Source organism: Colobus angolensis, unplaced genomic scaffold (genome assembly GCF_000951035.1).
Source record: "Colobus angolensis palliatus isolate OR3802 unplaced genomic scaffold, Cang.pa_1.0 Scaffold91, whole genome shotgun sequence".
Lineage (NCBI taxonomy): Eukaryota > Metazoa > Chordata > Mammalia > Primates > Cercopithecidae > Colobus > Colobus angolensis.
The window spans coordinates 5,178,791-5,200,283 of NW_012123043.1; the positions used below are offsets into that span (position 1 = coordinate 5,178,791).

Below are 21,493 nucleotides of genomic sequence, written 5' to 3' on the forward strand. Positions count from 1 at the left end.
CAGGATGGTCTCGATCTCCTGACCTCGTGATCCGCCCGTCTCGGCCTCCCAAAGTGCTGGGATTACAGGCTTGAGCCACCGCGCCCGGCCGGTACCTGTTGAAATTAATTGATTCAAAGTTGATAAAAGAAAGCAGGCAGTAATACTTCTCTTCTGTACAGAAAACAGGTATATAAAACAGAATCACCTGAAGAATGTGTCTATTAGCCATGTTATAGTTTGCCTGTTTGGCTCTTCTCTCTCTGTTTGCATTGTATCATGGACAAAAACTGGTGGTAGGAATCAGTGTTTTGTTTTCCTTTCATGCTTCTACAGAGAATCAGCTGTTAATCTAGTGAGGAGTGGCTCCTATACCCGGCAGCTGTGGAGGGATGAAGCAAAGGGAAATGAAACCCCACAGACAATTGCCCCCTCCACCTATGTATCAACCTACTTGAAAAGGTACCAGGCTCAAAGGGGGTGGGAGATGTTCCTTTCACTCTAGCCATGGGAATATGGGTAATGATTGCATGCCTTTTTATGTCCAATTAACACTACAGAAATGAATCAAAATGAATTACTTTCAGGTTTCTTAGAATTAACATCTTGAATAATTTAAAATTAAAATTAATTTATTCTCTTAATAATTGAATTAAAGTAAGCTAATTTCAGATTCTCACTACTGGCTTCATACTTCATCCTCTCCATTCTATTAAAATTTTCAGTCAGAAGTGGCTTTCAGTAATGTCTGGGCAAGACTGAATTTAAGTTATCCTTGTCCAGTAGCTGGTTCTCCTTATTCTGAAACAGAGTAGTTCTCATCCCATGTGCTATTTTGGGGGGGGGAGAAAGGGAGGGATACTATAAAGTGGGGAAGGGTGGGAAATGGGGACAGTTTTCTATTGCATTAAAGAAGTTTCATACTGAAGCCTGTTAATTTAGGGACTTGAGTTGTTTTTTTTCTTATGACTTTAATGGCCCTCAGATCCATCAAGATGTGAAACTCGCAAGTTTGGTGCAGAGAAGGTACATGGGTTTCCTTCTTTTCTCATCTGTATTCCCTTTCTGCAATTATTTTCTTTGCCACATACTAGCCAGCAAACCAAGCACCTTTGCCAGAGCCATTAAGCTACAAAAATACTTAATATTTTAATTTGAACTTTGCTGCTAATGTGGAAGAATCTGTTTTTTATTGCTTACTTTGAATTCTTTCTTCACTTCCACTTAACCCCTCCCACTGTCTCCTCACACCATAGCCTTCATCACTGGGTTTTTTTAGATGATTGGTTGGCCACCTTAGAAACAGACCCTGACCATAGACTAGATGAGCACATTAACTCTTTGGAATCAACACTTATTTCCACTTGACAGAAAAACTTGTCAACTAGTTATTGTTGAAACGTGGGAAATAGCTATAAAACAGTCATTGTTGCCTTTTAATGTTCTTCAGTTCTGTAGATACATTCTATAAGAAAGGGCTCAACTTTGGAAGTATGAAAGTTTGATGGACTCACTGATGCTTTATTACACAAAAGAGGTGTTTCTTGCTCTATGAGGCTATCACCTATTTGTCTTAATGGCTAAGGCCTTGGTCTTCCTGGATGCATTATTATTCCTTATAGTTGAATCCAAGATCAAGAAAACTTTTCTGAGAAAATAATGTTCTAAATCAAGGGAAGGGAGAAAGCTGCCATTTAATTTCCAGGCATGGAGTTATTCTGTGGTGAGGTTGTTGATTTTTGTGATCCAAATAATCAGCAAATGGGTTGAGAGGTATTTGGTTTGATAGATGTAGTTTGGCAAAGTTATGGTGAACAGTGAAGGGACAGGCTGCCTCTATTTAGGATCAAAAGCATGCTTAATAATGTGAGCACTTTTCGAGGAAAAGATGTACAACTTGCTCCGTATCTTGAATTTCCAAAGCTCTTCTCCTGTAACCCTAAAGCATTTTTTGATTTTATAAAAGCCTATCTTATGATTTTTAAAAGGAAAGAATCTTATGCCATCACCATTTAAAAAAGCAAGTGTAAGGAGAAATTTGTCATTTCCCAGCTATGCCAAACCTTCATTCCATTTTCTAGTTCATCTCTTGTGTATAGGCAGAAATTCCATTCATATAGCCCGTATTAAAATACCTCTTTTCCAAGGAAGGCTTTATAGCTTTTTTTTTGGTTATCTCCTCAAGTGTCTCATTTCTATTATAGTCAAGAAGTATTTTTGAAATTTGAACCCAAATAATTTTTTCCTGCAATTGAGATGATTCTTACCTGTCTTCAATTGAAACAAATGAAAGTTGCCCTTTATTGCTCATACAGTATTACTTTCTAGACTTAAAACTTTTTAAATCCTCCCAGAGGCAATTTTGCTTTAGGCTGAATAACTGCAGTTCTCAAAGTCACTTTTTTTCACAGAGCTTCTTTACCCTTTTCCACTTTTAAATTTTAAATCTCTGCTCCACAACCTCTCCAAATTCTCTGGTCTTACTTTTGCTTTTGCAGTGCTACTTCTGTATCAGGTAGACATTTGGGGTTGCATGATTATTTGCGTTGGGTTTGTTGGGAATTATTTTTTTCTAATAAAATTATCCTATTTCCTATTATTCCCTTTCTTAGCCTCTTCTCTTATCATATATTCTACTTTCCTGCTTTCCCTCATTCAGTATCATCTCTCTTCCTCCACGTTCCTTCACTCTTTTGGATGATTGACCAAAAAGACCATCCTTCAAAGAGTGATGATTCCTTCATTCTTTTGGATGATTGCCTGCTTGCTGCCAGTGACTCAGCTCTAACTGGAGTTGATCACTTCACTTCCCAGTTGTCATACCCTTTCTTTGGTCTATATTCATTTCAAGTGCACAATCTGGGTGGGAAGGTGGTGCTGGGAAATGGTGGGTGAGCAGCATGTCCTGAAGAAAGTGACTGTGTGCTGTTTTGCAGTGCTTCATTTGGTAGAAGTAGTGACCCCACAAGTCCCTACATTTCAGCCAATCGCAATTCATCTCCTGCTACCTCACCCATTACCATTGGTTCATCTACCTCTCGGGGCAGCCAGTGGCAACCTGCCTCTTCTTGCCCTGCACCAATCAGTGCAAACACTACTGCATCTGTACATCATGGCAGGTAAGGCTTCTTGAGCCATTTGAGTTGCATTCATCAAAGTTAATGGCTCTGAAAACAGATATGAAATTTGAACCAAAGAGACTTTGTCACTCTAAAAGCAAGTTAGAATTCCTGAGAAAATGTCTGAATTTAATGAAGATGCTTTTGCTTTGACTTGTATTAACCAGTAAACAGTTGCATATTGAATAATCAAAGGGTATGTATAATTGTACTTGGTGTTTGGACATCAGCTTAATATGACTGATTTCATCTCTCAACAACCTTACCGGTTGTGATTACAATTTAAGGGTCATACTATTGTGCTAAATTAAATATTGAAAATATTTTCGTATTTTACTTCTATTAATTTTCCAGTAATTATAATAGGAATCTCTTGTATTTAGTCTTTTAAATGGCATGCAAACCCAAATCAGAAAGAACGCTAACTCATTTTCCAAAAGGCTACGATAGCCTTCTGAAAACTCCCAGCCAACGAGAGTATTTTGCTGGAAACATTGTGAGAAGGGACAGATTTGTGTTTGTCTAAACTGTGTTCTGGGGGCAGTATCTTCTTGGTTTCTAGTTCATCTAAGGGATAGCATGGTAGAGTGTTATTGTGAAAGTACATTAGGACTTTAGCTGTAATTTTAACTGTGGCTTTTAATCCTTTATGTGTGGTGGCAAAGGGTCTCTTTTTTTGGGTCTGTGTCTACAACTGACAAAGAAAATGAAAAAAATCTTAATGATGGTGTTGTTGCAGGAACGCCAATGATGGTGCTTGATTGATATTTGTCAGTTTACTAGATTTCTTTCCCTAAAATAAGTGGTGATCATTAATTCAGCCAGGAGGTAAGGGTTTATGATGGATTATTAATAATAATACTGTGTAATTATGGGTAAATTTATTAGGTCCTTATAATAATCCATTTGTATAGACATGTTAACTATTATCACCATAGATGAAGAAACAAACATAGAGAGGTTATTATTACTATATTATATTACTATATATATTTATTTATTTATTTATTTATTTTTTTTTTTGAGATGGAGTCTCACTCTATCACTCAAGCTGGAGTGTAGTGGTGCAATTTTAGTTCAGTGCAACCTTCACCTCCCAGGCTTGAGCTATTCTCCTGCCTCAGCTTCCCGAGTAGCTGGGACTACAGGTGCATGCCAACACACCTGGCTAATTTTTTGTATTTTTAGTAGAGATGGGGTTTCACCATGTTAGCCAGAATGAGGATGATCTTGATCTCCTGACCTCATGATCCGCCCGCCTTGGCCTCCCAAAGTGCTAAGATTACAGGCGTGAGCCACTGTGCCTGGCCATATTACTATATTTTACATATATAATATTACATATTATATAATAATACTATATTGCTATTACTATAACTATGAAGAGCTGCAACTGAGAGAACATAATTACAACTGCAATTTGTTGGACCCCATTATGTGACAGGCATTTGGTTAGGTATTATATTGGGATTTAGTTTGCTTACATGTGACAATAAATCTAAATAGTAGTGGCTTAAATAAGATAAAGTTTTTTTTTCTTGCACTTAAGAAAGTCCAGAAATATGCAGAGCTGGCTCAGTAGCTCCACAGTCATTAAAGGATCCTGGTTCTCCTCCACAGTTCTTGCGTCATGGCTGCCATTTCCATGGCTGGCTTCATGGTCCAGAATAACTGCTGTATCTATCATGGCTGTACTCTAGGGAAGAAGAAGGAGGAAAGAAGGAAGCAAAGAAAGAATGCCTCTGAACTGAGAGTTTTCCCAGAAGTACTAGTTGTCTGCATATGTCTTATTGGATACCTCTAGTGGCCAGGAGACTTTGAGAAGTGTGTACTTTAACTAGGTATATTGCTGCCGTCAATAATATAGGGATTCAGTTCATAAAGAAGAAAGGGACAATGGATATGGGTTAGACAACTAGCTGTCTCATGCATACATATATCATCTATTCTCTTATAATGAGCCACCTATTATATAAAGTATTATTTTATAGATGAGGAAACTCAGACCGAAAGGTTAATCATCTGCCCAAGGTCACACAGCCAGTGAGGAACTGAGGTGGGATTTGAACCCAGATTTGTACATTTCATAGCTCTTATCTATTTTGTCACTGTTTGTTTCTGCTGAGTTTATATTTTATTCTGGGTACTATTTTAGGTGTCCTGCAGACATTATTTTATTTAATCATTAGAAGAACCCTGTATTTTAAGGTGCCACTATCTCTATTTTATCAATGAAGAAGAGATCAGAGAGTCTACATTTAAGCAAATGTTGTGTTTCCAAAGCCCATATTTATTCTACCCCATTGCATATCCTCTGATCTCTGCTCTAGGGCTGTTCTTATTCTAACAATCTACTTGTAAAATTACACTGCATTTCAAAATAATAGTAAAAGTCCTATTATGTAATTTAATAAAATAAAATCCTTGGCATTTCAACAGCATAAGAAATTACAGTGAGACCAAAACATGTTATTAACCTAAAAAGAACTTCAAGTAAGATTTGGTTAAGTGTAATTTTTTTTTTTTTTTTTGAGACGGAGTCTTGCTCTGTCGCCCGGGCTGGAGTGCAGTGGCCGGATCTCAGCTCACTGCAAGCTCCGCCTCCCGGGTTTACGCCATTCTCCTGCCTCAGCCTCCCGAGTAGCTGGGACTACAGGTGCCTGCCACCTTGCCCGGCTAGTTTTTTTGTATTTTTTAGTAGAGACGGGGTTTCACCGTGTTAGCCAGGATGGTCTCGATCTCCTGACCTCGTGATCCGCCCGTCTCGGCCTCCCAAAGTGCTGGGATTACAGGCTTGAGCCACCGCGCCCGGCAAGTGTAATTTTTTATAGCTGTGTGTCTAGCTAATTTTATTAGTACTTCCTATAGATTCTTATCTTGTAAGTCTGAGGAATTTTTTGCCTTTTCTTTTTTTATTTAAAAATGACTATAAAATTTCACCTTTTTTTGTAGTCATTAATTGCTTCTGAAGAATTAGCATGTGTTTTTTAGATATTACTTCTATCTTAAAATATTCTGCTTTTATGTTTTATCTAGGTACCATATTTATATTTTTATATTTTTATTATTTTTTCAAGCTTGTAATGTGATTATTTGGAAGTAAGCTTAGAGCTACCTGTGAACATTTCTGCTAATGTGAGTGGGTGAAAAAAATAGATTTTTAATATTTGTGCTTTTCATTGCTTTCTCCATCTCTGTATCAGTTGTGGACCTCTGTTACCCCAGCAACAGCTGTGACATCACAAATGATAGCTTTTTGGGTGGAGAGCCAATGGTTGCTCTCAACTCTTTGTTAAGAAACAAAGATCTTGTTTTCATGTAGATGAGTTTAATTATACGGCTTGCTGTTGAAAAGTCTGTAGTTAAGAATACTTATAGAATCTGGTTTGGTTTTTGTTTCAATTTCTCACTTTTGCAGTTATGAATATAGACAGGCATTTGGTTAAATGGAAGGAGAGAACAGTTACTGAACTAGGTGAGGGAGAACTAAGCACACTGAGGCTGTAGTATCAGTTGTCTCTGGATAATCCAAGAAGATGGTCATCAAATCTAGGCTGAGGACTACCACAAAGACTCCCACTGCCAAGAATTAAGGAACAGGTAGAGACTAATATCGTAAGTGACTTTAATGTCTTTTTCTTGTGTAGAGAGGCCCTGTCTCTGTGTGCATGTGTGGAGACCAGATATTACTGGGGAGTCATTTAAAACACTCTTGCATATGTCACTATCTTGCCTTTGTGCCATAGCTAATGATTTTTGTTAAAACGAAATCTCAGGCACACACATACACATACAAGTCTCATAAAATGTAACTCCTCAGGCAAAGGATGTCAGACTAAACGTGTAATTATACTATTCCAAACGGTAAGAGCTCAAAATTAAAAATCCAACAAACAACATCAGAGCAAGATTTCCTAGATGAACCGCTCTTTAATCCTTCTGTCTCTGTGCCAGTGCTTTGTTGTATAGCATGCCTAACCATTTCCTTTCTGCTTGTATCTGTTTTTATTTCAGGACTCCTCACAAATCCCAGGCTGACTCGACAGCAGAGAAAACAGCAGACAATGTCTCTTCTAGCACCCCGCTCTGTGTGATCACCAATCGCCCTCTGCCTAGTACTGCCAATGGGGTTACAGCTACTCCTGGAGTACTCTCCATTACTGGAACAGATTCGTCTGTGGAAGCCAGGGAGAAGAGGAGGTATGTTGAGTTACTGATTTCATTTGTGGGGCTCTGCTTTGAGGTACAAGATAAAGGAATGGGCATAAAGTGCTTTTCCCAATTTCAAATACATTTATGAAAATTTACCTTTTTTGTTTGTTTGTTTGTTTTTGAGATGGAGCCTTGCTCTGTCACCCAACCTGGAGTGCAGTGACACCATCTCGGCTCACTGCAACCTCCTCCTCCTGGGTTCAAGCGATTCTCCTGCCTCAGCCTCCCGAGTAGCTGGCACTACAGGCGTGTGTCACCATGCCCGGCTAATTTTTTTGTCTTTTTAGTAGAGACGGAGTTTCACCATATTAGCCAGGATGGTCTCGATCTCCTGACCTCATGATCCATCCACCTCGGCCTCTCAAAGTGCTGGGATTACAGGGCTGAGCCACTGTGCCCAGCCTGAAAATATATCTTTAAATTATTGTTCTGTCTTTTGCCTTTGAGCAGTCAGTTTTTGGTGACTCAATTATTTATGATTATTTAGCGTAGACACTTATGCCGTTATGGATTTAGGCATATCTTTTTTCTGTTTGTCTTGTGATAGAGACAATTGTTAGGCATTATTTCACCATTTTGTAATGGAGAACCTGTGAAGCACAGAGAAGGATCCTTTGTTTTGTTACGGATAGTCTATGTTGACTTCACTGGCAGCAAAGAAAGGGAGCAGTATGACACAAGGCTCAAAGAAATAGAACTAGGATATAAACTTTTGATTACTTTGAGAAGAATACCAGAAAAAGAAATGAATAGTATGTGATGATATGGTAGAAGAATAGTGACTAGGTATTCTGTAATTTCCTTAGAGAGAAGTTGAGAGAACATTGTGAATTGACATAAAAGATATTTAAGGTAGAAGCTACGAAAAACTTTTTGATTGCCAGCATTAAGAGAAACCTTGGAAAATGTGACCAAGCAAGAATGGGTCATTTTCTCCTACTTGAGGAAGTATTAAAAATAGAATGTACCGCATTTGGGAGTTTCACATGTACTTAAAGACTAAGGCTATAATTATCCCTTGTTAAAGATTAGACTAGGTGAAATCTTATCAAAATTTAGATTTCAGTTTGACTTCATATTATTTTGAATATCCAAATCAAGGAGCTTTTATATTTGTGTGTATTTAGAGACTGTCTTTTCTCCAATGTATGTTCTTGGCACCTTTGTCAAAAATGAGTTCACTGTAGATGTATGGATTTATTTCCGAGTTCTCTACTCTGTTCCATTGGTCTGTGTGTCTGTTTTTATGTCAGAACTATGCTGTTTTGGTTATAATAGCTTTGTGGTATAATTTGAAGTCAGGTAATGTTATTCCAGTTTTGTTCTTTTTGCTTAGGGTGGCTTTGCTATTCTGGGTCTTCTGTAGTTCCATATGAATTTTAGGATTGTTTTTTCTGTTTCTGTGAAGAATAGCATTGGTATTTTGATAGGGATTACATTGAATCTGGAAATTGCTTTGGGTAGTATGGATGTTTTAACAATATTGATTCTTCCAGTCCATGAATATGGAATATCTTTATTTGTGTGCTATTTAATTTCTTACACCCGTGTTTTATAGTTTTCATCGTAAAGATCTTTTAGTTCTTTGATTAATTCCTAGATATTTTGTTTTATTTGTAACTATTGCAAATGGGTTTACTTTCTTGATTTCTTTTTCAGATTGTTCACTCTTGGCAAATAAAAATGCTACTGACTTTTGTATGTTGATTTTAAATTCCGCAACTTTATTGAATTTTTCAGTTCTAATAGTTTTTTTGGTAGAGTCTTTAGGTTTTTCCAAATATAAGATTATATATCTGTAAACAAGGGTAATTTGACTTCTTCCTTTCCAATTTGGATGTCATGTATTACTCTCTCTCTCTCTTTTCCTATATTTTTCATCTTTTCATGTGCTTATTGGATATTTGCATTTCATTCATGAAAAAAATGATACCTTTTCGGTTTTTTTTTTTGTAATAGAGATGAGGTCTCACTGGGTTGCCCAAGCTGGTCTCAAACTCCTGGACTCAAGACATTTTCCCACCTGTGGCTTCCGAAATGCTACAATTACAGGCGTGAGCCACCGTGCCCAACCTATTACTTTCTCTTGTCTGATTGCTCTAAGTAGGACTTCAGCACTATATTGAATAACAGTGGTTGAAAGTGGACATCCTTGTCTTGTTTCAGATCTTAGAGAAAAGGCTTTCTGTTTTTCCCCATTCAGTATGATAATAGCTGTGGGTTTGTCATATATGGCTTTTAGTGTGTTGAAGTATGTTCCTTCTATACCCAGTTTTTTGAGGGTTTTTATCATGAAAGGATGTTGAATTTTATCAAATGCTATTTCAGCATCAATTGAAATGATCATAGGATTTTTATCTTTCATTCTGTCAATATGATATATCATACTGAATGATTTTTGTATCTTTGAACCATCCTTGCATCCCTGGGATAAATCTCACTTGATCATGATGAATTATCTTTTTAATGTGTTGTTGAACTTGGTTTGCTAGTAGTGGCCTGTAGTTTTCTTTTTTTAATGTGTCTTTTCTGATTTGGTATCAAGGTAATGTTGGCCTCATCAGGTGAGTTTGGAAGTATTCCTTCCTTTTCTGTTTTTCAGAATAGTTTGAGTAAGATTGGTACTAATTCTTCTTTAAGTGTTTGGTAAAATTCAGCAGTGAAGCCATCAGGTCCCATGTGAGTGTGTGTATATGTGTAGTAAGTATAAAAGATACAAATTAAACAAGATACAAGATACAATACAAATAGAACTTTTAATGTTTGCTTATTATAATAAGGACAGCTCTAATGTGTCTATTATAAAGACTTTTTTTTAAAAAGACATTTTGAGAAGGAAGTTAAGGGAGATGTTGAGTTGGAAAATAGTGTTTTTCTTCTTTTCTTTTCCTTCCTTTTTTCTTTTTCGTTTTTTTTGTTTGTTTGTTTGTTTTTCATTTCTTTACATAAAATGGCAGGAAACTCATTTTTTGGGCTAACAGGTTTCAGAGCCAGGAACTGTCTTTTTAAAATTGGTCTCCAGCCAAGGAAATAGTAATAAATCAATCTTGGATAGTAAATACTTATATACTTAATAGCTCAAATATAATTTAGATACTGTTAGTTTCACCTAGCAACTAAATACAAAAGGAATCTTTTCATTAGCTGACAAAAATTCTCTTTAAAAAATCTTTCTGAGCTGAGAGAAGTAAAATGAGTTAAATTCATCATTAAGACCTCGATGCTAGAAAGGATGGGAATATCAGGTTATTTATAAAACTACATTATTAAATACCTTGTTGTATGAACTGTTATTTGGAGAAACTTAGTTTTACTGCCTTCTGGAAATGTTGTAATCTACAGTCAATAAGATAGTACCTGTAACAGAGACCAGATATGTGAATCACAGGGTTAAATCAAAATATTAGTGAATTATGAGTTGAATGTGGTACATCAAGTACAGGTCAAGATAAGTGTATTTTAGGAGTGGCACAAGATAAGTAAGTAGGGAGATGTTAGATGTAGACTGGTTGGACTCATTCACTGGATATGTTCTAGCATTCATTCATCTTCAAAATATTTATTGAATATTTTAAAGTACCTATTGCCAGGTGCTATGAGAAGCCTGGGTGATACATCAGTGAACCAGACAAATATGATGTGAGCCCTTGTGAAACAAATATGCTAGTGAAAAAGAAAAATGTAAATAATTATATTTGTGTAATATATTATAAAGTAGTAGTATGAGTTGTTACAACAGTGTCTTACCGAAGATCTGCCGACAGAAGACTTCCCTTCTTGGCCAGGTATGGTAGCTCACACCTGTAACCTTGGCATTTTGGGAGGCCAAGTTGGGAGGATCACTTGAGACCAAGAGCTCAAGACTAGCCTGGGCAACATAGCAAGACCCCATGTCTACAAAAATAAAATTAACGGGGTGGTGGCATACGTTCCCAGCTGCTTGAGAGCCTGAGATGGGAAGGGCTCTTGAGCCCTGGAGTTTGAGGCTACCATGAACTATGATAACACCACTGTGCTCCAGCCTCGACCACAGAGCACAACCCTGTCTCTTAAAAAAAAAAAAAGATTTCCCTTCTCCTGGAGGATGAAAGAAGGCTCTCATGAAGGTATGATACTGCTCAACCTGAGATCTGCTGGTTAAGTAATAGCTAAGTGAAGAGAAGGGAATGGGCATTCCAAACAAAAGGTCTGGCAATTGAAAAGACACTAAGGTGAAAAGGCACTTGATCTTTTGGAGAAACTGAGAGAAGGCATTGTGACTAAGAGTAGAGAATGAGGGGGAAAGGTCTAGGATGAAGCTTGAGGAGTGGGTAGAAGCTATATACATATATACATATATATATAGAGAGAGAATTCACATACCATACAATTTACTCATTTAAAGTATACAATGCAGTGGTTTTTAGTATATTCAAAGATATGTGGAACCATCATCACAGTTAATTACAGAACATTTTCATCATCTTAGAGAGAAATCCTGTACCCTGTAGCTATCCCTCACAGTCTCCTCATTCCCCCTGGGCCTAAGCAACCACTGATATACTTTTTGTCTATGGATTTGCTTATTTTGGACATTTTGTATAAATGGGATAAAAATACAGTCTTTTGTGACTGACTTATTTTACTTAATATAATGTTTTCGAGGTTCATCCATGTGATAGCATGTATCAGTACTGTATTCCTTTACATGGGTGAATAATATTCCATCATATAGATAATGCCACATTTTGTTTGTCCATTCATAAGTCAATGGACACTTGAGTTGTTTCTACCTTTTAGTTATTATGCATAATGTTACCATGAGCATTTGTGAGAAGTTTTTGTGTGGACATACGGTATACCTAGGAGTAGAATTTCTGGGTCATATGCCACTAGAAGATTTTAAGCAAAAAGTACCATGACCTGACCTATAGTTTTTAAAGTTGTGGCTTTTAAACTCTGGCTGCAGTATTACATATGAATTGGATGAGGAAAAATAGACAAGAATGGATGTGAGATGACCAGTAAGGAAACCAGTGCAGAAGAAAGGCTCATGAGAGAGAACAGTGGCTTGCACTAAGATAATGGTAGAAGAGATACAGAAAAGTGTGAATGATCTTGGCCAGGCACTGTGACTCGTGTCTGTAATCCCAGCACTTTGGGAGGCTGAGGGAGGGTGGATCACTTGAGGTCAGGAGTTCTAGACCAGCCTGGCCAACACAGTACAATCCCGTCTCTAGTAAAAATACAAAAATTAGCCAGGAGTGGTGGCACACACCTGTAATCCCAGCTACTTGGGAGGCTGAGGCAGTAAAATTGCTTGAGCCTGGGAGGTGGAGGTTGCAGTGAGCTGATCATGCCAGTGCACTCCAGCCTGGGCCACAGAACAACAATCTGTCTCAAAAAAAAAAAGAAAGAAAGAAAGAAAGAAATGTGAATGGTTTCAAAATATGTTTAGGAGGATGATTCCAACATAGTAGATGGAACTTGTAAGGCTCCCTTGCCCATTATAAACAGAAATTCATAGTTGAATTCAGAAGAATGATAGGGAACTCTCACATGACAAAAGTGAAGAGTACTCAAAATCCAGAGTAGTTTGAGTGACCCAGGATTGGTGTCAGACCTATATGTAGATCATAAGGTCTGGACGCTCAGATTTTAATGCCATGTATGTGTAGAAAGCATGGCTTTGGGCCTACTAAGGCTGTGAGCTGTAACCAAGAAACTATATATCAAGCTAGAAATCTCGAAGGGCTGCCCAGTTCATGAAAAGGGTACTTAGCCCATAACTCAAGGAAGTGGCAAGGAAGGAAATCTATACAAGGATCATGGTAGGGGCAGACAACTCATTTGTGAGAAATTTTCACTATTCATATAGGTTAGAAATCCCAAAAGTCAAGGATTTAATACAGAAACTGTGTCTGTACCCTTGAAACTCTGGGGCCCTGGCACAAGTAAATTCAAAACCACCTTGAAGGAACACATCTGCAACCCAGAGTAAAAAACTGTAAACTGTAAAAACAGTTTGAACCAAAGATGAATTCACATAAAACATAAACACTGAAGATCACCATGAGGGAGAGTTCTGTGATAAACTCATAGATGCAGACTAACATGTAATAAAAGTTTTTTTTTTTTTTTTTGAGACAGAGTCTCGCTCTGTCGCCCGGGCTGGAGTGCAGTGGCCGGATCTCAGCTCACTGCAAGCTCCGCCTCCTGGGTTTATGCCATTCTCCTGCCTCAGCCTCCCGTGTAGCTGGGACTACAGGTGCCCGCCACCTCACCCGGCTAGTTTTTTGTATTTTTTAGTAGAGACGGGGTTTCACCATCTTAGCCAGGATAGTCTCGATCTCCTGACCTCGTGATCCACCCGTCTTGGCCTCCCAAAGTGCTGGGATTACAGGCTTGAGCCACCACGCCCGGCCTTTTGTTTTTTTTTTTTTTTTGAGACGGAGTCTCGCTCTGTCGCCCAGGCTGGAGTGCAGTGGCCGGATCTCAGCTCACTGCAAGCTCCGCCTCCCGGGTTTACACCATTCTCCTGCCTCAGCCTCCCGAGTAGCTGGGACTACAGGCGCCCGCCACCTCGCCCGGCTAGTTTTTTGTATTTTTTAGTAGAGACGGGGTTTCACCAGCTTAGCCAGGATAGTCTCGATCTCCTGACCTCGTGATCCACCCGTCTCGGCCTCCCAAAGTGCTGGGATTACAGGCTTGAGCCACCACGCCCGACCTAATAAAAGTTTTTAATGCAGAAAGAAACCTCAGACTATATTGGAATAGGTAACAAGAATTACAGTTGACTAGTGGTAGTGAAGATAGACACACGTATAGGAAGAGTTTGGTAAATGAATCAGGAATGGTTTTTAAAGTATAAGATTTTGCAAAATAGTATTATCTATATAGAATCTTGTTTAAATGGGAACCCACATATATAAAGCACCTAACAACCACTTATTGAGAGATTGGGATGTGCCAGGCACAGAGACATTAAGGATATAAGACCAAAGAAAACATTTTTTTTGGCCAAAAAAAAAAAAAACATTTTTTTGCAGTAGCTTACACCTGTAATTCCAGCACTTTGGGAGGCCGAGGTGAGCGAACTACTTGAGGTCTGGAGTTCAAGACCAGCCTGACCAACATGGCGACACACCTTCTCTACTTAAAAAATACAAAAAATTAGCTGGGCGTGGTGACATGTGCCTGTAATCCCAGCTTCTAAGGAGGCTGAGGCAGGAGAATCACTTGAACCTGGGAGGCAAAGCTTGCAGTGAGCTGAGATTGCACCATTGAACTCCAGTCCGGGCGACAGAGCGAAACTTGGTCAAAAAAAAAAAAGAAAAAAGAAAAAAAGAAAACATTTTTTCTGCCCTTGAAGATATAAGTATTATGGGAAGGCAAACAAGTACATCAAATATTATTGTACAGTTGTTAAGTGCTGTGGTAAAGATATGTATAGATTGCTATGACAGCATAGAGAAGGGGAATCTCAATTAGGTTGAATAGGGTGACAAGGAAGGCCTACCAGAGGAGGTAACTGGAGTTGAATTTTGAAAGGCAACTGTAAGTTAGCTATAAGTAGTAATAGGAGGATGGTATTTGAGAGGAAACATAAGAAATTCAAGAAACAAACAAGTTTGGAATGCCTGAAGCTGGGAGAAGGTGAGGCGAGGTTAGCATTTCTGACAGTGTCTTTTGTGGAATAGATTTAGATGAAGGAAAAAAAAAGTATGCTGTGGCCAAATGAATCTGGGAACAATGGATTAAACAAAATTAGATAGGATCACTCAAAAGCCTTCTTAGGGTCATTCCTCTCTGGGGAGTGGGGAGAGTGGGACATGGGAGTGGTTAGGGGATTTGCAGCATTTTCCAAATTTCTGAGTCCATCTAGTAGTTTTGTTTTGTTTTTCAAAGAAACCCAAGACTGGTATTCCACTGCAGAAGCTTTGGAAATTGTCAAACTAGAGAATTAGGCAGGAACCAAATCATGTAGATTTTTGTCTGTACTGTGCTAAGAAATTTGAATTTCTAGTCTTGAAGCTATGGAATACAATTGAGGGATTTCCAGCAGGGGAATGACTTGATCAAATAAAACATATCATTTAAGGCTTTACAGAATTAAAGTCATTTCATTTCTCTGGCTAGACAAGCATAAACTGAAAGGGAAAAAAAATGAGATGTTTTGAAAACAGCTAAATTTTCCTTCTGAAAGAGCATGCTGGATGCTAATTCTCCGCTTGAAGCTGCAGCTTTCTCTGTAATCAGCTCATTGTGGAAGGATTTTGACTCGTACTGGGAAACCTTAATAAAAGCCTGAAGCCTGTGTTCACAGGTCCAATTTCAAACAAGTAGTGAGCATTGGGATAAATGGGGCTTTAAAACTGGCCACAGCTAGACCTGAGTAGTAGAAGGTTCTCTCTTAGAAATAATCTCCATTTGCAGTGTAATTAGAGCACTTCAGTTGGGGAGTGGGTTTTACCATTAAGTTGCACAACTGGCTCTCCTTTTCTGAGAATGTTTTATCTTAAGAGGGAATAAGTGGGTATGTGCATACCAATTGGCCAGTGATCAGTCTCAGCTTTACACTCTTGTGCTAACAGTTCTTTATGCAGTTTGTTAACTACAGATATGTTGCTAAATGAACAAAGCTAGATATAAAAGAATACATTATGATATCAAATAGTAATAAACATGGAAATGTTAATATTGGATTTTTGGGTCTATTATGGATACTTTGTATTTTTATTTTTTCTGTATTTTCCAAAGTTCCAAAATGATAAAGGGTTATGTTACGATGGGGCAGAGGGAGCAGGAGGGCATGAAGGAAAATTAATTATAGGGACAACAGTCTTTCTTATAATGTAAGTCTGTGAAGAAGGCCGTGATCATTGAAGAGTAAATATAATAGAGATTCAAGGTTTGCAGGATTCTAGATGATTTATGGTTTTGCATACATAACTCGGTGCAGAACTTCTAAAACAGTTTATTCCTTTTGAGAAGGGCATAATCTTGGATTTGTGAAGTTCCTTTTTTTCCCCCCTGAAAAGTTCAAGTGTGCTTGAATATATTCTCTTTATAAGATGGAAAGGACTAGAACATATGCTCCCTATTTTACAAATGGGAATGCTGAGGTCCTAAGAGCATAGAGTCATTTGCTTAATATCACATTTTGAGTCAGAGGCATAGTAGAGACTATCACCTAAGCCTTCTTTTCCTCCTTATTGAATTCACTGACCATTTCTTCTATTGAATTTAAGTATTATCCATTCAGAATAAAGGTTTTGATTCAGGGGCCAGTCCACAGCTCAGAATGCAACAGTCTCTATCTTTAGGGCATTCTGATAACTGCCATTCAGTCTTTGGATTGCTTGTGAGAATATAGAAACAAGGTCATCTGATTATAAAGGGACTGATTTGACAGGATAGAAATGGCAAGTGGCAAGCTGTTGGCAGATAGCTCTGCAGAAATACCAGGGCCAGGCAGCAGCTGTCACAATAGTGTAGTGGTTGGGTTCATTTTCCAAAGCTCTAAGTTTTCCTTAGCAACAAAATGTAAACAATTCCCATTGCTAATATTAGAGTCTAATAGTGTCTGCCTTTGATTCTTTTGTTTCTCCTTTAGCTTTTTCTCTGTCGCCCAACCCTGAATTTTACATTTTTTTTATGGTGCTCTTTCTTTTCTTTGTAGAAATGGTTAAAAATAGTTTTTCTCCACAATAAACTAAAATTGTCTGTCCCAAATAGCTCACATTACATATGACTGCTTGGTCAACATACAGTGAGTACTGGCTGAGTCATATATACCACACTTATCGACCTTCTTCAGTTCCTTGGGGTCTTTATAAGCTAGGTACTTGTACCTACTAATGTGAAGCTGTCAGCAGATTAATTTGGCATCATCCTTGGAATGTTTAAAATTTAAACCAAGAATTTAAACTCTGAGTTAATGGTTTTTAAAAGTCATTTGATTTGTTCCTCTGTGTCCAAGCTGAAGACTGGCAGTTGTCAATTCAAAAAGGTACTCTAGAAAAGAGGTTCCAAAAACAACTCCAATCTTTCTCTATTTTTGCTCTAAAGTGTTTAGTTGTCTAAAAGTCTGCAGTCATGCTGCCACTACCAAGTTTTTTCTCTACTGAAAGAAATAAGCTCTCTCTTCCTAAGTATGAATATTGAACAAGAAGAGAGTGAAACATATGTAGCAGTAGGTACATTTTCACTATATTACCATTCTGGAGGTCTCTGGATTGCTTATAGAATTAGGATTATGCTGTGGGACTTTGAACAATTCTGGAATAGAAAGAAAAAAGGCGATTCTTTTAGTGCTGTGGCCCTCCCTAATCCTTAGGTAGCAGAATGACAAGAGGCTTCACCAGGCTGAATATACCTTACAAACAAACTGCTTTCAGTGTCATATGGCACCTCTATGTAATTTTTTTCAGAATATGTCTCTTTGAAATAGTAGTGATGATATGTTGCTGCCTGAGAGATGAGGCTACCCCTAGATAACTGTGAATGGCTGGACTTAGTGGAAAATACACAGGATTGATTTAAGAGTTCAGTTCAAATGGGGTGTGGTGGCTGATACCTGTAATCCCAGCTTCTTGAGAGGCTGAGGCAGGAGGATCACTTGATGCTGGGAGCTCAAGACCAGCCTGGGCAATATAGTGAGACCCCCATCTCTTTAAAAAAAAAAAAAAAAAAAAGAAGAGTCCAGTTCAGCCTCTTGTATGTGTGATTTTGGTTAAATAAATCAAGTTCCGTTTCTGACTCTTTCCTCATATGTCAAAAAGGGATAATGCTTACCTTGTTTGTTTGTATATGAAGATTAGAAATAATTTACAAGTAACCTAGATTTTCCCAAACCTATCTCATGAAGTTACTGTGAGGATCAAATGAGACAGACTATGTGAACGTACCTTGCAAACTACAAAACAGTTTAGAGATATATATGACAATTTTATATGTCATTACCAGTGAAATGCTTTTTTGACTTTCATTAAGATCCATTCCTAGCTTCTCCAGAGCCAATACATTTGGAAATAAGATCCACCCAAAAATGCTAAATGTTAATACCATTTTAGATTTTAGGTTGTTTTATTTAATTTTTAAACCCTACATGCTATAGGGATTCCATATCTCAAGTTTAGGAGACTTAATTTTTAAATTTAAGCTCACTTGTCCTGCCTCTGATCTCCTTACCAATTATTTATAATGTCATACATTATTTTCTGCAGCCCTAAGGGAAAATCTCCATTATCGTGCCACAGTAAGTGGCAGCCATACACAGGTACCTTCTTATGCCTTTTTCCCCTCACCAAGCAGTGTCCAGGAATCTAAGCACTTGAACATTTATTTGAGGCAACAGCTAGTGAGCTGAATGTGATAATGGTAGCAGTTGACCCTTGCAGGAAAGTTCGAGCCTGGGCCTCCTATCCCAGTGATATTCTTTATGCTAAAAATGTTAGTAATTCCCTCCCACAGATTCCTTTCCTGCCTAATTTAGTGAGGTCAATTTCTATTGTTTCGCAAACAAGTACACTCCATACTATGCAGTAGTGGATATTTTTGATACTAGGGTGAGCATGTTTTAAAATTGGTTATAGTGATGATTGCATAAATCTGAATATACTAAAAATCTTTAAATGGTACACCTAATGGGTATGTGAATTATGTCTCAATAAAGCTGTTTAAAAATAACATTAGTACTGTTTATCTCCACCAAACAGTTCTGGGAAGGGAGGCCTGGATGGTGTCTACTAAAAGTTAAAGCAATGAGATGTAGAGCCTTGAATAAAAGAATCTATTTTCTTTTTTGCATATTTCTGTTGCTAAACATGGCTGTTGCCAACACCATCTCACTTCATTTTCTAGAGACAAGGGCATTTGTCATGCAGTTTCTCAGCCCACGACTTAACAGTTCAGGAGTGAAAGCTTAAAGTGTTTTCCCCTCCCCCTCAGGACATGTGCATTTAGAAGAAAGGACGAGAGTCCATTTCCTTATGTAGCAGAACCTCTGGTAGTTCTATCCCAATTCCCAGCCACTTCAGAGTGAAGACAGTCACCCAATACCTGCTACTAAAAGCTGTTATCAGTCATGTTTTTGAGGTTAATCTCCTTCTGATAAAGTGGTTCATTTTTCAGAGCTGTGAATATTGGTGACATGTAGGAGGGACCAAAATTTTGAGCCCTCATTCAACCCTCCCTTCTCTTTTATCAGTTGATTTTCCCATTTTAGAAAAGGACAGTTGCTGGTACAATCTCATAAAATGGGCTCCAGTGTTTAGAGAAGGACAGCCAGAGGAGTAACCACCCATTTGTTGAAAATTGGGCTTCTGGGAAAGTTGCTGCACAGGTGTGTGGCAAGGTGTGTCTGAAGTAGCTTGACCTGCTCTCACCTGGAATGATTTGATCTGGCAATAGAGTTCCTTGCCATTCCTGGTTTTATGGAAATCAGAGGCACAGGAAGTTGATCTGGGTGTTCTGGGGAATTGAGACAAACCTCTGCCGTAGTTTATTAGCACTCTCTGTGTTTGGAGGCTAACTCCAGTGTGTTGAGTTGAGACATCAGCAAGTGCTGGACCCGGAATGTCAGAAGCAGCAGGTAAAATTTCTTTGTTTGATAGCTTTAATGTCCTAGATACATGTTTCTTTGGGAAACTGGCTTGGTTGCATACTTTGATTTGGTGGTATGGTTGGGCAAGTGGTAAGAATAAGATATAACCAGTTTGGAACTTCACTAGTGTTTCTTCACATTCCTAATGAATTTAAACATACGCACTGACTTATGAAGATCAGACCCAAAAGATTAGGATAGCAGAGGACAATTAAGAGTTTCAAGAAGTAGAAACACGTTTCTCTTTTAAAGAAGAAACTGGAATTGGCACTGTTATTCTTAAGTTGGATGGTAAGACACAGGTGATGGTTTATTATTCTTTATATTGTTCTTGTTTACCTTAAATATGATACAATATATGTTTTAAATAAGTAAAACAAAAAGAATTGTTGGATATTTAGGCAATTCCAGAAAGAAGCTTGTTTACATAGGTGAAGGGGCAGTTGCAACTTGAGTTGGCCTTTGAAATTATAAAATGAAGAGACTAGTTTGACCAGGTATAGGTAAAAGTTGTTTACTTACTACACACTCTACAATCAGATTGAATATTAATGGAAGTTAGTGTTTTTCCCTGTATATAAGATGAGAAGTTTCCTAATTGATCTTGTTCAGAGGACCAATTTCTGGACAGAATTCAAACACATGCTGAGTCAGGCAATATAGAAAATCCTGCTGATCGTTAGTCATTTTAGTCCTGTAGAGACAGCACTCACCAAACTCTGAATTCAGCCTACCCAGGAGTATACTTTTCTCCCTATTTTTCTTATCCCTTTCTCTCAACTCTTCTTCCTGGTAATTGAGTCACTTTATTCAGGTAGAAAGATTAGGCCTATTTCCTGTAGGTTACTTTCGTGACCCTCTTTCTTTGTCCATGGGTGACCAACCTTCTTTCTGGAGTGGTTTTTTTCTCACCTTCTCTGCTTAACAAAATTGTATTCATACTGTAAGAACTCCTGCAAATTAGAACCCACTGCTGACTACCCTGCTACACTCGAGCCCCAGGCTAAAACACTCTTCAGTGTTCTTTTTTTGTAACACTGTTTTAGGATTGGTTTACTAATTAATTAAATGGTATGTTGTTGCTTTTCATTACCACATTGAGCTTCTTGAGGGTGCTTTTTAAGTGGGTTTTCTTCACAGAGCCTAATACATAGTAGATGATGGGTAAATGTTTATTGAATAAAATTAGTTCTCAAATGAAAATAAGCCCATGTGTAGTGATCTTCTATGCCCATAAGATGGCAGCAGAAGAATGTCTGTTGATCTACTTGAGTGTGAAGCTAGCAAAGACCGTTTTGTGTTTGGATGAGTTTGCCGATGAGCCTTTCTGTCCCATTCCATTTAAGTGTTTTAATATAGGGAATGCAGATATTTTTGGCACATGAAGGCCCTTTGTGCATTTTCACCATGGCACTTCTTCACACAAGAGCAACAGGTACAAGATATAAAGCTCCCTGAGTTGCAAGACAGGATACCTAGTTTACTCTCCAGCTAAGCCCACAATTTATGCCTTTTCAGGCAAGCCATTTAACTTCTCTTGTTCAGTTTCTTTTTTTTTTTTTTGAGACAGAGTCTCACTCTGTCACCCAGGCTGGAG

At 38.1% G+C, this 21,493-nt stretch overlaps 1 protein-coding gene across 4 annotated transcripts in view; it reads left to right on the plus strand.

The window, feature by feature from the left end:
• PPP1R12B (protein phosphatase 1, regulatory subunit 12B) overlaps positions 1–21,493 on the plus strand; it is a 252,031-nt gene that overhangs the window by 99,599 nt on the left and 130,939 nt on the right. For 2 of the 4 annotated variants that reach the window (XM_011931766.1, XM_011931765.1), the window contains exons 12-13: positions 316–441; positions 7,113–7,298. In XM_011931766.1, coding sequence (XP_011787156.1) covers positions 316–441; positions 7,113–7,298 — 312 coding nt within the window. Of the gene's footprint in view, positions 1–315; positions 442–7,112; positions 7,299–19,527; positions 19,885–21,493 lie in introns of those variants that run through there. The other 2 variants (XM_011931768.1, XM_011931769.1) reach the window with 1 other exon arrangement.